This window comes from Glycine soja, chromosome 13, assembly GCF_004193775.1.
Source record: "Glycine soja cultivar W05 chromosome 13, ASM419377v2, whole genome shotgun sequence".
Lineage (NCBI taxonomy): Eukaryota > Viridiplantae > Streptophyta > Magnoliopsida > Fabales > Fabaceae > Glycine > Glycine soja.
This window is the reverse complement of record NC_041014.1, coordinates 17,763,520-17,778,270: the sequence shown is the minus strand read 5'-3', so window position 1 is coordinate 17,778,270 and position 14,751 is coordinate 17,763,520. Positions and strand designations below refer to the sequence as shown.

General features: G+C 34.7%; 1 protein-coding gene across 1 annotated transcript; it reads left to right on the top strand.

Annotated features, from left to right (window-relative positions):
* The first annotated feature begins 1,160 nt into the window (after positions 1–1,160).
* LOC114381817 (flowering time control protein FPA-like) lies at positions 1,161–14,751 on the top strand. Its single transcript, XM_028341040.1, has 4 exons — positions 1,161–1,324; positions 2,251–2,592; positions 10,641–11,848; positions 13,286–14,751. Exons 1-4 carry the CDS (start codon positions 1,322–1,324, stop codon positions 14,535–14,537), a joined length of 2,805 nt encoding a protein of 934 aa, XP_028196841.1. The 5' UTR covers positions 1,161–1,321; the 3' UTR covers positions 14,538–14,751.

Sequence of the window (14,751 nt, the reverse complement as noted above, 5' to 3'; positions counted from 1 at the left end):
TATAGACTCAATTTAAAAAGAATAAAATATAAAAACTTAATTAAAAAAATTGTAATAATACCAAAACTTACATACTAATTTAACCTAAGTTAAACTAAATTATTTTTCATTTATTTCTAATTATTTCTCACACCTTTTCCTTTTTAAATACTCAATCACGAATCACTTATATCATTGTGAAATACATGGTATGATTTTAGATTTTTAATTATGATTTCTAATTATAACTATATAATAATTAGTTGCAATTAAAATTATGAAAAATATATTTCACTCATTATTATTCATGAAATATATTTTAAATTAATTAAATTAAAAAATAGACCTATGTATACATTTCTTAATTTATATCCTTATTGCTGTTAAAAAAATTATATCACTTATATCCTTATTTTAAAAAATTCTATTAATGTGATCAATTTAATCGATTATTAATGTTCAATTTTATTAAATTAAATCAACGGTTATTGTTAATTGTTATTTATTAAATCATATTAAGGGCTATAGTAAAATTAAAATCTTAATTCAATGGTTTAAAAAACTTCAACCTTTATATATATATATATATATATATATATATATATATATATATATATATATATATATATATATATTCATTTACTTTTTCAATATATACTATTAGAATTACATGCAGAAATAATAGAAAATAGGAAATTGTATATGTGAATTACTGGATGTTTCTTTCTTATTTAATTTCAATATGTATAATATTAAAGAATGAAAAATACTCAATGAAATAAATTAGTAATTAAATAATTGAACTTATATTTATAAATTTTAATTATTTTAAATATTTTATAATTGAGTTCTAAAATTTTAAACTTTAAAATTATTACAAATATTTTTGAAAAAAAATAGTTGAATTTAAATTAGTAATTATAAGATCTTATTATTAATAAAAAAATTTCTTAAAATATGATTCATATATTAAATATTTTTAAAGTGGCTAATATAAATTTATTTATATATTGTTACATATGAATCAAAAAATTAGCCCGTATTCCAAAAAAACAAAAAACAAAAAAGGCATCACACGCACTAGTGAGAAAATAAAGTAAAAACAAAGTGATAATTTCATAATTTTTGTAGTTAAAAATAAAGACAGAAAGCGTTAAAATTAAAAAGCTTTAAGGGGCACTTCCTTTAACCTAATTACCATTTTGGATCGGTGCATTTCCCTTTTGTATCAGTGAGTGAAGAAGAATCAACGTTCCCTCTTATCTCGATCAACCAATTCGGTGAAGCAGAAGTTTCGAATTCTCTCTCTCTCTCTCTCTCAAATTGGCCTCTTCACTCCGCCATGGTCAGTTTTCTTTCTCGCTGCTTTGCTCCCACTCACTACTTCATTTATCTCAAACCTTCCTTCAACTTCACACACACTAACTATAGTTAGGGTTTTTGGTTGTTAATTTGTTTTTTGTTGTTGTTGTTGAAGTCGCAAGGATCATCTTCACACCCCCAAATTCTGAGACTGGGGTTTCTGGTTGTTAATTATGTTCATTCTTTTAATTAATTAGTTAATTAACTAATTAATTGATTAATTATTATTACTGTTATTATTCTGAGGCCATTTTGATGCGATTGTTATGGAGTGGAGATGAGTGGAACACTTGGACTGCTTACTACTTTACTTTGAGAAAACATTTTCTGTTTTTTTAATTACAAAACTGCAACATTGTTTTTAATCTATTCCCTGGTTTTCAAGATTTGTACAAGGAACAGATTGTAAACAAGGTGATATTTATTTAATTAGCAGAACTGGCCCAACATATTTTAAGCCTAAAGCAAACTTTGAGGTGATGCCTTTTTAAAAAATTAGGAGCTTTACAAAAATAAAAGTAAGTTTTCCTTTGTTAGTATTCGAAGCCCATTCATTAAGGGAAAAGCACACTGTAGTAACAGTTACTACTATACTAGATCAGCTAATAATAAATAATTGTATAAATATGAATACTAAATAATATTTATTTTCTGGTGGCCTTAAGCAAGGGTTTGGGCCGTCCCTGTAACTAGAAGTGAAATCAGAAAATGAAAACCGAAGTGTTGCACACTTGGTTTTTGTTTGTGTTTTCTTAGTTGCAAGATTGATTATATGTCTGTTTGACTGTTTGTTTGTGTGCGTGCGTGTGGATTTATGTTTTTGATTTGGTTGTGTTAGTTTTGTGAGAGAGATAAGGAGAATGGTGAAAATTTATCATGTTTAATTGTTTGTGTTGTGTTTGGCAATAGTCGGGTCGAGGAGGAGGAAGGGACCGGTTTAGGAGGGATTATCCTTCTAGGTGTGATGATAATAGGGGGAATGGGGTTGGTGGACGTGACAACCGCAACAGCAGCCGCAACAACCCTCCTTCCAGGCATCTTTGGGTTGGGAATCTATCCCACAATATTGTAGAGGAAGAACTTGCTCACCATTTCTTGAGGTACGGACCACTGGAGAATGTGGCATTCCAACCCGGCCGCAGCTATGCTTTCATAAATTTCAGAATGGATGAGGATGCTATTGATGCCTTGAGAGCACTGCAAGGCTTTCCTCTTGCTGGCAACCCACTTAGAATCGAGTTTGCAAAGGCGGTCAGTGTTGCCCACCTTTTACTGCTTGTTACTTTTCCAGCTGATTATATGAATCTACCGCAGAAGTTCAATTCAGTTCAGTTCTATTTATTTAATCCAGGCCATAGTATTGGCTTTGAAATAAATCAGCAAAATTTGCACAGAAAAAAAATGATGGAATACTACACACTAGTTATTGCTTTCCATGTGTGATTTTTGATATGGTTCATTTCATCAAATTAAGGTGCTCCAGAATATGCACCTTACTGTTAAGAAGAGCATGGCCGAAAGTTACTTCTTTTAATTTTCAGTTAATAATTCACTCCACACTGGGCTACAAAATAATAACCCTACTCATCCAACTAGTGGATCCCTTCAGCATTCACTCTCAACTGCTTGATACTCCTTCTCAAGTCTTGCATTGGTTTTCCATTTTGTTGAATCTTGGGGCAAGAAATCTTTCATGTTTGCCTCTTGGTAATTTTCAAATTTGATGAGATTTTGCACTCCCAATGATTTCCACATCAAAAGCAACAGATGTAATGCATAGCAGATCTCAAATGAGGTTGCCATAGTTCATTATCAACTAATAATAAGTAATAACTATATCCTTTAATTAGAGAACATAAAGCATTAATGTTTTGCAGAAAAAGTCATAACATTTAATTAACAGGACTACATATTTGGTCAATAATAAGTCCAAAATTTCATCCAGCCTACTTATGAGAAATTGTAGCAAGAGGCAGTGATATCTATTCAGTGTTCATGTGTTTGAATCTTTGCAAACATTGCTCAATATCTAACACAAATGTGGGAGGTGAGATCAGAGTTGCATGGCCTACAACATTAAATTTGTATTCTTGTCATTTTCCATTTACTTTTTATGATCTTTGCAAGTATGTGCAAGTTACAACATAATGCGACCTTCCATTTTTGGATAATTCTGGCTTTTTGTAGCATACATAGCCTACTTAGATGCTTTTATAGTTTTCAGTATATTAGTTCTTGCTATTCTTTTAGTTGGTGGAGCCTTACTCCTTCTCATGTCTAGTCATAGAGCTGAACTGCAATTCCAGATGTTTATATATGCACTTGCATTTGTTTGGGATAAACCTGTAAACTATACTTTATCATGCTTGCTTTTATTGATTGATATAATTTATAATATATAGAAGGATTACAAAAGAGGAGAACACGGTTTTTTTGTAGACAGAAAGAAAACACGGCATAACACAAGGAAAATACTGCAAAGGTAAACAAAAGTAACCTCCAAAGATATCCATAAAACCAAGAGAGAAACAAAAAAAAAAAAATTACGGCAAACTGAGTAAAACTTTAATTTGAAAATAAGGTTTAGCTTCTATCCAATACAATAACTGCATGGTTATTGTATTTCCACGAGGCTTTGATCTCCTTCCTAAAATATAAAGAAACTCACTGAGGAAACTGCTCTTAAAGGGAAAATTCTATATTCATCAAATGGCACAGCTCAATCCATATGAATGTTGTTAGTGGTCAGTATAAATGTAGTATCAAATAGTTTTGGAGCTAGAACAATATACTTTGCATAAAAGGGCTTTGTGAAGTCATTGAACATGGAACAGGTCATTAATATTTGCATTTCTAGTGAAATCCCTGCATCATTATTAAGATTCATCATTAAAAACAAAAAAATCTCAAGAACATCTGCATGAAGTTCTTTTGTAAGAATCACTATAAACAAAGTATAAATGTTTGTACTTGCATAGAACTGAACTGCAATTCCAGAACTGAACTATACTTTTTGCTTCTTATATCTGTTTCCAGCAAAAGCTCCAAATTCCTTCATTTAATCTACAGGAAAAAGTGCTTCCATTTGTGATTATGGTTATTGTCCTCAAACCATTAGAGTATCAAAATACACCATTATTTATATTGTGACATTATGGCAACTTCATGTTGGTGACTGAGTATTGCCCAAATTAAAGTATGAACTTGGGTACGGGCAGGAACATATGCATGAATCATACATCTCTAACAATGTATTAATCCAGAAGGAATATATTCCTGCATTGTGAATGAGTAAGAAAATGGAAGGATTGACCAGAATGCACTATGGAAGAGCAAGAAGTTTACATCCTCCCATCCATAAACGAGGAAAGACCTGCAAGGCTAACAAACTTCTCTATCATTCAGTTTTCTGGAAAATAACATCTGGAAATATATCAATCTTTTAAATTTAAGAAGTATGACAGTTCAGTTTGCTATCAAGAGAGGACAAGGATATGCATTTATAAAAAAATGTTTCAGAACCAAAGATAAGATAGAATAAGATAAGATATATATCATTTTAATCTATTATTTGGTGAGTCGATAGGATATGATAAGCTTATCTTATCATTTTCATTAGTTCGAAAGTTATCCTAAGAAGTTGGGCTAGGAACAAGTAGGATGTGAGAGATTTTTTTCCCCTTTTCACTCATACCTCGTGTGTGCAACTTCTTCATTCCAACTCTTCACCGCAATTGTTGCCACCATTACCACAATTTCCTTTGCTGCTACTACTATAATCACTATTGGGAATGACTCCTATCACTGCAAATGCCATCATCATTATTGCAATCACTATATGCAAATGTCATGACCACTGTCATTTTTTCCACCACCATCAACTACCATCACTATCACTACAAATTGCATAACGAACACTTCTATTGTTATCATCACCTAATGTTGTCAATTGTGGATTGTAGAAAATGTTGGAAAGCCAACAATATGCTACTTTCTTTGTTTTTAATTATAAGACCTAGAAATTTGTTTCTCTTTTTATAATATTATTTTCGAATTTTTAGATGCATTAATTATTTTTTTATATATATCCTTAATTATTTTCTCTTTAAATATTAATGAAAAACAATTAAGTGGATACAAAGATAAGAAAAAGGTAATTTTGAAATGATAATACAAATAATTAACAGATTTAATTTGATTAGTTAAATTAACTGTTTTTCTTAAGGGACATGAATTAATTGGAAGGGTCAAATTAATTAGGGACGGAGGAAGTATATCATATAGTAGGTAGCATCACAGCCATATACGGGTTACATGTCAGTTGACATATATGATTATACATTAATTATATTATATATTTATATATAATTAATTAAGCTGTATGCAAATAAAAATAAAATACAGAAATATTGGCATAATATTAACTGAAGTTCAAATAGCTGGAAACTTACCAACGACGGACAAAAGAATGCAAGACAATGATGCAACCCCAACAATGATAGTGTTCGCAATAGGGGACAGAGTTACAATTGTAGATATGATAAATTCTACTGTGCAATAGCACTATAGCATGGTTGTTTAACAACACTTCCATCACCACATTATTGCCATCATCATTGTCTCTACAATTAGCATTGTTGTTACCACAACTATTATCATTACCATTATCATTATTTCCGTCATTGCTAGTATCATTGTATTGCCAACACCATTCTTGTTGTTTTATCATTGCCATTGTCTCCGTTGATGCTACAATAATTGTTGTAATCGTCATCACTAACACCATTGCCACCATTGATCCCACCACCACCATTTTTATCATTGTTACCGTAATCACTAATTGCATCACTACAACCACTTTTCATTGGGATAATTTTTCCAATTTGCATATTATATTACTATTTGCTAGTTTATCTTGTCTACCAAACACAGTATGAAGTTAGAGCTTAAAGCTGTGTTTGGCGGTGTGTGGGGCGGCGGGACTGGTGGCGTTGGGTTCATCGGAGGGAGACGATCCTGATGGTGTAGTCACAGGTGAAAGGAGGTTGCAGTAGCGATGGGAAAGGCTCATGGTGGTCGCAGTACTGTTCACACAACAAAAAAAAATAGTAGCTGCTGTGGCTCAACAGAAAAGAAAAAAAAAAGAAGAGAGGGATTAGAAATAAAAAAAACTAAATCACTGATACCATGTAAGGAGGTAGTTTACTATGTTGTATGTTCACCACACACAGTGTCTTTATAATTAGAATGGATACTTAAATAGGGAAACCTAATAATGAGAAATAAGAAAGGAAATCCCTAATTTCAGCTATACAATTAAAGCATATCAATTATATTATAAAGTATATTTCACAAAAATTATGAAATTATCAGTTAAATTTATTAAATAAAGATTGAGACCTATATTATTTCATGAATCCCAATTGATTGTAGTCAATAATAGTGTGTTTGAACCAATGTTGTTATTGGCGAATCTTTTGCCAACTACCATAGGCAATCTGTGAAGGGAGGCCTGTTATGGCAGCGCCATAGGCCACAATGGTGTGTTTATATGATAGAATTTTGGCCTTCCACCATTCGCCATTGATATAATTGGTTTGAACGAATAGTGTGTTGCTACTATTTTTCTGTGCAAAGTAGAAAGAGTATAGGAAAAACATACCTACCCTAATGTCCTCCCAAAATTTAGCACAAGAACCATCACCCAAACCCAAGGAAATAAGAGATCTAAAGGAAACATAACTTTGAGATACAAGTTTCCTAGGGCTAGCATGTGTAGCTTTCACCACTGAATTGGCATCCCACTCATTAACTAGTCTTCATTTAACAGCTAAAGCTTTTGAGATGGTTCGTAATGGTACCGAAGCCTTTATGACTGAGTGGTTGCCCCCATTTTTCCAATTATAAGTTGAATTTCCACATAAGGTAGGTAATTTATCCATGCTATAAGCTCAATGGCTCTTGCTAGAGGGCTTATGTTAGAGATCTAATATAAAACCATTCACATGTCTTCACCTAATAGTTTTTTGCTTATGGCATATTTGGTTTATAATAGTAAACTGTACTTTGGAATTCAGATAATGTGATTCCATAAAGTAGTTTGTAGAGGAAAAAGCACAGCCATTTTGCTGTCAGAGGCAACGTTTATAGAAAATTTCCTAGATCCAAATTTCTCTCTACTTTTTTCTCTATATTGAAATGGAGATTTGCTTTTTCAGGATAAACTTGAAATGATTTTATTGAATAGAGTACATGGAAAATGACAACCTCCGAAAGGAAAACACAAACATGTATCATGGTTGCCTCCATTTAAAATTATGTGCAATGTTTTTGGAAATTTGGACTAGGATTTATAAATGTAAAGTTTTTCAATTGCTTTAACCTAATGCTTAAACTTTTAAGAGGGTTTGTCTTTGACATATCAAAGCTTCAATTGCCACATGTTTAGGAGTTCAATCCTTGTTGCTCTTGTTCTTTATGGTTAAATGCTTGAATTAATTTAGGGCTGTTAGTGTATAGCCTTATAGTAGGCTTTAAGTAGGCCACCTGTCACTGTCGGACGGTTGCACCTGTCACTGTTAGACAGCCAAAGGTAGTTACTTTCTGTTTTGTCAGTTAGAATTTACCTCTTGAATCTTGCTCAATTATAGAACCCCTCTGTTCATTACTCACAGTCAATGTTACAAATTTTCAGTTCTATACTTCTTTCTCATTCTCTCTCATAATGATAACTGTTATCCGGAGTTACTGATGCCTAACCAAGGCTATAGATCCACTGCAAACACCTACAACTCCAAAGTTGCCACCAGAAAATCCCCAAACTCTGGTGAATTTTCTCCCAATGACTTCTCCAGTCTACTTTTCTTATTCGATCAGCAAAAAGCTAGATGACTCAAATTTTTTGGTGTGGAAACAAGTGGAGCCTATCTTGAAGACTGCTTCATCGATTTCTGATTCAGTCAGAAATTCCTGCAGTTCCTTTCTAACAAAGATCATGGTCTAGGGTTAGAGAACCCTGCATATCGAGCCTGGGAACTTCTAGATCAACTTCTGCTCACCTGGCTTCAATCGTCTCTCAGTGTCGATCCTGACATGTGTTATTGGACACTTGTTCCAAATATGGAACAGGATCCATAATCATTTCAACACACACACAAAAGTGAGGGCTGGTCAACTCAGAACCGAATTCCTCAATCTCAAAAAAGAATATTGAATGATTTCTGCTTCTTCGAATCAAAGCCATTGCCACTTGCTTGAAATCCATTGGTGATCCTGCTCTAAAGCTTTAAATTCAAAAATAGAACAGGGCCTAGGAAGTAGTCCAAGTCAACCAACTCATTAGAGAGAACACTGAATTGAGTTTGGAAATCTCTGATGTATTTACCTGGCCTGGATGGGCTTAGTCTCGGCCATGTTGGTTTTGGCTAGGAGATCTCTGATGTATTTACCTGGCCTGGACTACTTCAGTGTTCTCTCTAAGCCTCTGTTTGGAAGGGAGGAATTTCGTGAGAGATTGGGGGAAGAAGAACGATAGAGGGTGGAAGGAAATTTAATTGGTTGTTTGGTAGAGAAAAATTAGTGTGGAAAGAAGATAAAAGTGGTGGGTGCCAACTAAAAAAGGGATGTGGGTATATTTCCAAATGTTAAATCTTAGAGTAAATTACACAAACCTCCATTGAGGTTTGAAGAAACTACACGGACCACAGCGCTGAAAGTGGAGTTAGGTTTAGGGTTGTCAACATAGGGGGAAATTACACAAACACCTTTGGAAGTTGAAGCAACGTTATTCGTTGACTGCCAGGGAGTTCCTGTGCTTTCTGTGAGTTTCGAAACAGCGGTGAAGGAATTGAAGAGTGTAGGGTTTTCGAAGCACCAAGTTCTTGCATGCTATTTATTGTGTTTTGAGAATTCTGGTGATTTCTTACGGTAAATCTAAATATGCATTCTGTGTTGGGATGCAATCAGGTTCAACTGCTGGTTTGTCATTTAAAGTTCTAGTTTCAGAATACTTACATGATTGCCATGCTATGTTTGACCATAATTTGTGGTTTTTAAATTCTGGTTTTCTTAAAATTTCTTGATTGGTTCTATAAATTCTGGTTTGGTTCTGTGGCTGTCCATTTACATCCATCACCAATTCTGGTTATGTTCTTAAAATTTCTTGCTGATATACTAGGAATTAATGTTTACTGAATCATACATGCATCTCATCCAGATTTGATGGATGTCTTTGTTTTTCTGTGAATGATTAAAAGGGTCCATTGCTTCTGTACTATATGTGCTAGGCAGTCAAATACAGCATTGAAGTAGAAAACTAGCTCCTGGTCTTTTTCTCCCTCCCTCCTTATAAATAGACTTTTTCATATGCTGATATTCTTGGTTCTATGAAGTGATTGATGGACACAAACACATGGATTGGTTACTTGGTTCAATTAATCTTGGGAAATGGATTGCAGTAGTAATAATATAGAGATCCCTGTATGTTTGATTTCATGTGTACTGAACACATGTATTGTTATAAACATAAATAATCGACACAGTTCTATGGTGAAAAATTTAAGTACTAAGTATTTTGCATGTTAGATGACCCAAATGAAAAAGGTGAACTTACAGTGATTTGTTTTTTGATATTTTCTTCTTTTTTATGCAAATATGGCATCCTGGAGTCTGTTTTGGGTTCAGAAAAAGATGAGATATGGGGATGTTGCTTGAGAATTTGTACGAGATAGGTTTTCTTCTGGCATTCCTATAGTTTTCTTCTTGCAAGGTGTAACCATCAAGGACATTTCATAGATGTGTACTGAAGAGGGGATTGGAGGTTTGTGTTTAGGAAGTTAGACTTAAAAGGCCAATATAAAACTTTGTTGAATCTTCGTAACTAGGGTCAATGACAGAACCTGGTGGTATTGATTGATCCTTGTAGCTGATTCTACCTTGTGGGATATGATTAAGTTGTACTTGTTCTATTGAATAACTTCGGGTGTTTTATTTTCTTGACGTATTTTGTCCCCATTCTTTTTGTTTAATGTCTTTTGTGTTTGATTTGTGCTCAAATCTTGATGGTGCAATTTTAGTCATGTTCCACTTCTATGAGTTTAGCGTGTCATGCCACCATTAGAAGAACAGTATGCTTTGTATTAAGCAGTTAATTCTTAGTGCTTCAAGATGTTGTGCATGTTGATAATCACTTAATCTTCGTAATTCATATCTGGTTATGGAATTAATATTTTTCTTTCAAAGTAATAAAATCTAAATGCTTGAAATGTACGATAATTTCACAGTTACGCTCTTAATCACAGGATAAACCATCGGCAATGCAACATGATGAAGATTACTCATGGGATGAACGAAACTCGATATTAAGGGGTTCTCCTTTCTCGCAAAGAGAGTTTAGAGGATACCATGGTAGCCCTGAACCGCATTATTCTGATAAATCCAAGCTAGGTGATAAAAATCCAGAACCCAGTGAGGTTCTTTGGATTGGGTTCCCAGCTCAGTTGAAGGTGGAGGAATCAATTTTAAGAAAGGCTTTTTCTCCATTTGGTGAGATAGTGAAGATTACTACATTTCCAGGTCGTAGTTATGCCTTTGTTCGCTTTAGGAGCCTAACGTCTGCGTGCAGTGCAAGAGATGATCTAAAGGGGAAGTTATTTGGGAATCCCCGTGTACATATTTGTTTTGCCAAGAGTGAAACAGGTTCATCAAACAGTGAGAGAAGATCATTTAATGGCCCTCGTTCCCCTATTTACAAGTCAAGAGGGCATGATGGATCTTCTGAGAACCTCAGACAGGATCGGAGCTTCAATGCAGATCACAACATTGGTTCTCCAAACCATTTCCGTAATTGGGATTCTGATCCTTATGATCATAACAAAAGTGGTTCTTCATGGGATAGTGGAACTGACACATATGAGCCAAGGAAAGTTGGAGAGAAGGGGAGAACACTAGGAGTATCACAAGAAATCTATGAACATATGAATAGTCCATCAAGAGAAAGACATCATGTGGGTGATTTTCCACTGCGATTTCCTCAAAAGGGTGAATTCACTGAAGATCCACGGGCCTTGCCCGATCTTCCCTATCTACATGAGGCTAAAAGGCTGAAGACTGGTTCTCCTCCTCTTGAAAGAGAGCTTCCAGAGTATCCTTTCACTGAGTTAGAAAGACACAGACGTGTTTTCCCGAGATTATTATCTGATTTACCCCCGCACAAGCCATTTGATAAAGGCTTTGATACTGGAAATTTTGCTTATGGCCAGACTCTTGATCAGCCACCAAATTCACCTCTGCCTCGTTTAGATAGACATGAAGGCCGGAAACCTTATGATAGTTTCCAAATGGGTCCTGGTGCTCTGCAGTCAACATATGTTGAGAAGAAAAGATTCACGCCTGAATCCGATAGTTCATCTTTAACTGAGTGGAAATGGGAAGGAACCATTGCTAAAGGCGGAACCCCTGTTTGTTGTGCACGCTGCTTCCCTGTTGGGAAAGTCCTAGATATGATGTTGTAAGTATTAAATATTCCTTCAAAATGTTTATGTGTGTGCTTTTCTCTCTTTTATATAGTTTTATGTAGTCTTAGCTTTGATTTTTCTTTCCTCTATTTCTTAGCTATTCAAATTTTACCAAGACTCATTAGATAAACTTCTTTTGAAAGGGGTAAAATAACATGGAGATGTGAGAGGGAAAAAACAAAAGAATTATACTTCACCTCCCTGTAGTTTCACTCTTTCTCTAGTAGCCTCCCTCTACTGTTTTGTCACTTATTCCACAAGGAATTTTGTTTAAGTTGAAAACATTAACTTTTCAGTTAAATCTAATGACTGTATAACATTTCTCAACTTACCCCCTGGAGTTTTTATTTTATTATTATTTTTTTATTCATAGGAGGTAACATGTAAAATGCGTGGTAACTTCATGCTAAGTTTGGATTCATGGAAATGGATGGAATGTAGAGGAATCATACTAAATTAACTGTTAAATATTTGTTGGAAAGTCTCATATTGTCTGCCTCAATCACCAAAATGCAATTTATATACCTTCTGAGCATCTTAATGCCATTTGGTTTTAAGATGGAGTTTAACAATACATATAAGGATTTCAGATAAATGCTCAAGTGCTTTGTTATTATTGTTTTTATATAGAATTAGTTGACAGCTGTTTTGTTCACATACGTTACAGTAAAGGAATTGAGACGAAGTCAATAATTTAGGAAATGTGCAATAAGTGGTGGAAATTAATATAGTGAAGTCATCCAAGAATATAGCTAAGTTGGTTTGTTTGAGCTTTTGAACTTGTCTAATTATGCATATATGCTACTGTGTTATCAAATTAAATGCGTCGCGTCTTTTATTTATTTTGCATGCATGTATGCAGCATCTTATTAATATTCGAATTAAAACTCAATAGTATTGAGAGGAAAAGAAAACAATAGACAATTGAATCCGAGTGTCCATGTATACAACAGAGAGAGTTATTATAAAAGATGGGTAATAAATGAGATTAATTATAGATATCCTAATTGTCTAATTACCATAATTATGTAGATCCTAAAATATGCCCATTGCAAAAGGCCATAGATACAATATCCAACAAAAAAAGTTCATTAGATGATAGAAAAGAACAGAATAGGAGGATGAGGAATTCCCCTACAGCAACCAAAGATATAATGAAACATTAATTAGCTCAAAAGAAGCTCTCCCATCCCCCCTTTGTATGTGGACAATAGAAATCTCCCCTCTAGAAACTTGTGCTGGCAACCAAAAGATCAAACTCTGCCACAAAATTGTGGTGAGGAAGAATTCTGATTAATAACTCTGGCATTATAATACACTCACCAACATTGCAACCATGCAACTATAGCGCACTTCCAATGCAGTTTACTATCATTATTTTCCTCTCAATGGTTTTATGTTGAGTGTTAGTGTCAATACATTGATTTCAGACCTGAGTTCTTGGATTGCACTGCAAAAACTGGTCTAGATATGCTTTCAAAGCATTACTACCAAGCAGTTGGTGTTTGGGTTGTTTTCTTTGTGCCTGGAAGTGATGCTGACATGGAATGCTACAATGAATTTATGCATTATCTGGAGGAAAAGCAGCGCGCTGCAGTTGCCAAGTTGGATGACAAGACCACCTTATTTCTTGTTCCTCCATCAGAGTTCTCAGAGAAAGTACTGAAGGTACCTGGTAGGTTGAGCATATCTGGTGTTATTCTGAGGTTGGAGAATCCTGATTTAAATCATGGTCCTGAACACATTCAAAGAGAAATGACTAACAAAAATCTGCTGTCCTATAATGAGAATATACTGCATCTGAAGTCTACATTTCCTTCAGTACGTGTACCTACATTCCCATCTATTCCAGAAATGGGTAATTCTGGAATCAGCAATCTTTCATTTCTGGGAAATAAATTTGCAGCAGCTCCATCAGTTTCTGATTCAGCTCGTGCTGTGGCTAGCATGTCCGAGTTTCATGATGAAAGAAGTCACAACTATCCTACCCAGCAGCGGACTTCTTCTCAAAATCTCCAGAACTTCTCTAATAAAGCTCTACCATTGCAGCCATCAAGTGGTGCTGGAGAACCTATTGCTGATGAACACCAACCTATCATTCCAAGGGCAGCGCAGGATGTAAACGCGATTCAACATCCCAGTGGAATTTCTGGTATTCCATTTTATGGTGATAGCAAGTTGTCTTATCCAGATATAAGACATTTAGATCCTTTATCAGTGCCTGTGGGAGCCCTTGCTCCAGAACAGCTTGCACAACTAGCAGCAACGCTTCTTGAGCAGCAGAGGCAATCGGGAGGCTCTTCGAGTACATCTGCGTTGGCTGATCCCCAGCAGATTAACAGGTTTGGCACATCCGACACCTCATCCAGATTTATCTCATCCGACAACTCATCCAGACCACCCCAGAAATATGCTACAGAAAACAATGTGGTGAATTCTGATCTCTCAGCATCTCAGATGGGTCAAAGTCAAATGCTACAGATGCAAAAGCAACAACAGATCGTAAATGTGCCTCAGTTGTCACAGATAGTTCAAAGGGAACCACAAAGTGAGGCTAATGGAAACCAGTTGGATAGCAGCTTGCAGGAAGATGCTGATGTAGATCCACAGAGACGTCTACAAGCAACACTGCAGCTGGCGGCTGTTCTTCTTCACCAAATCCAGCACGGAAAAGGAAGTTGAGCAGTGTCAGGATATATGGTGTTGCTTTATTGGTTTAATGTATTTAACATAAAATTTTAAACAAGGATTAACGGTTGTAAGTAGGATGGTCAGATTTTCATTTTACTCGTTGCAGTGGCTTGTAGTCAGTTCTTAGTTCTTAGCGCTTTTATTGGTAGTGTCCTTTCTTTTCTAAAATTATGGTAGGGTTAATTAACTTTTTAATTCCTCATCA

What these genes read in the sequence shown, in the direction of transcription:
- LOC114381817 (XM_028341040.1), top strand. An exon ending in GAATCGAGTTTGCAAAGGCG is followed by an intron (nt 2,593 to 10,640) that starts GTCAGTGTTGCC and finishes TCTTAATCACAG; the next exon opens with GATAAACCATCGGCAATGCA. An exon ending in AAAGTCCTAGATATGATGTT is followed by an intron (nt 11,849 to 13,285) that starts GTAAGTATTAAA and finishes CATTGATTTCAG; the next exon opens with ACCTGAGTTCTTGGATTGCA.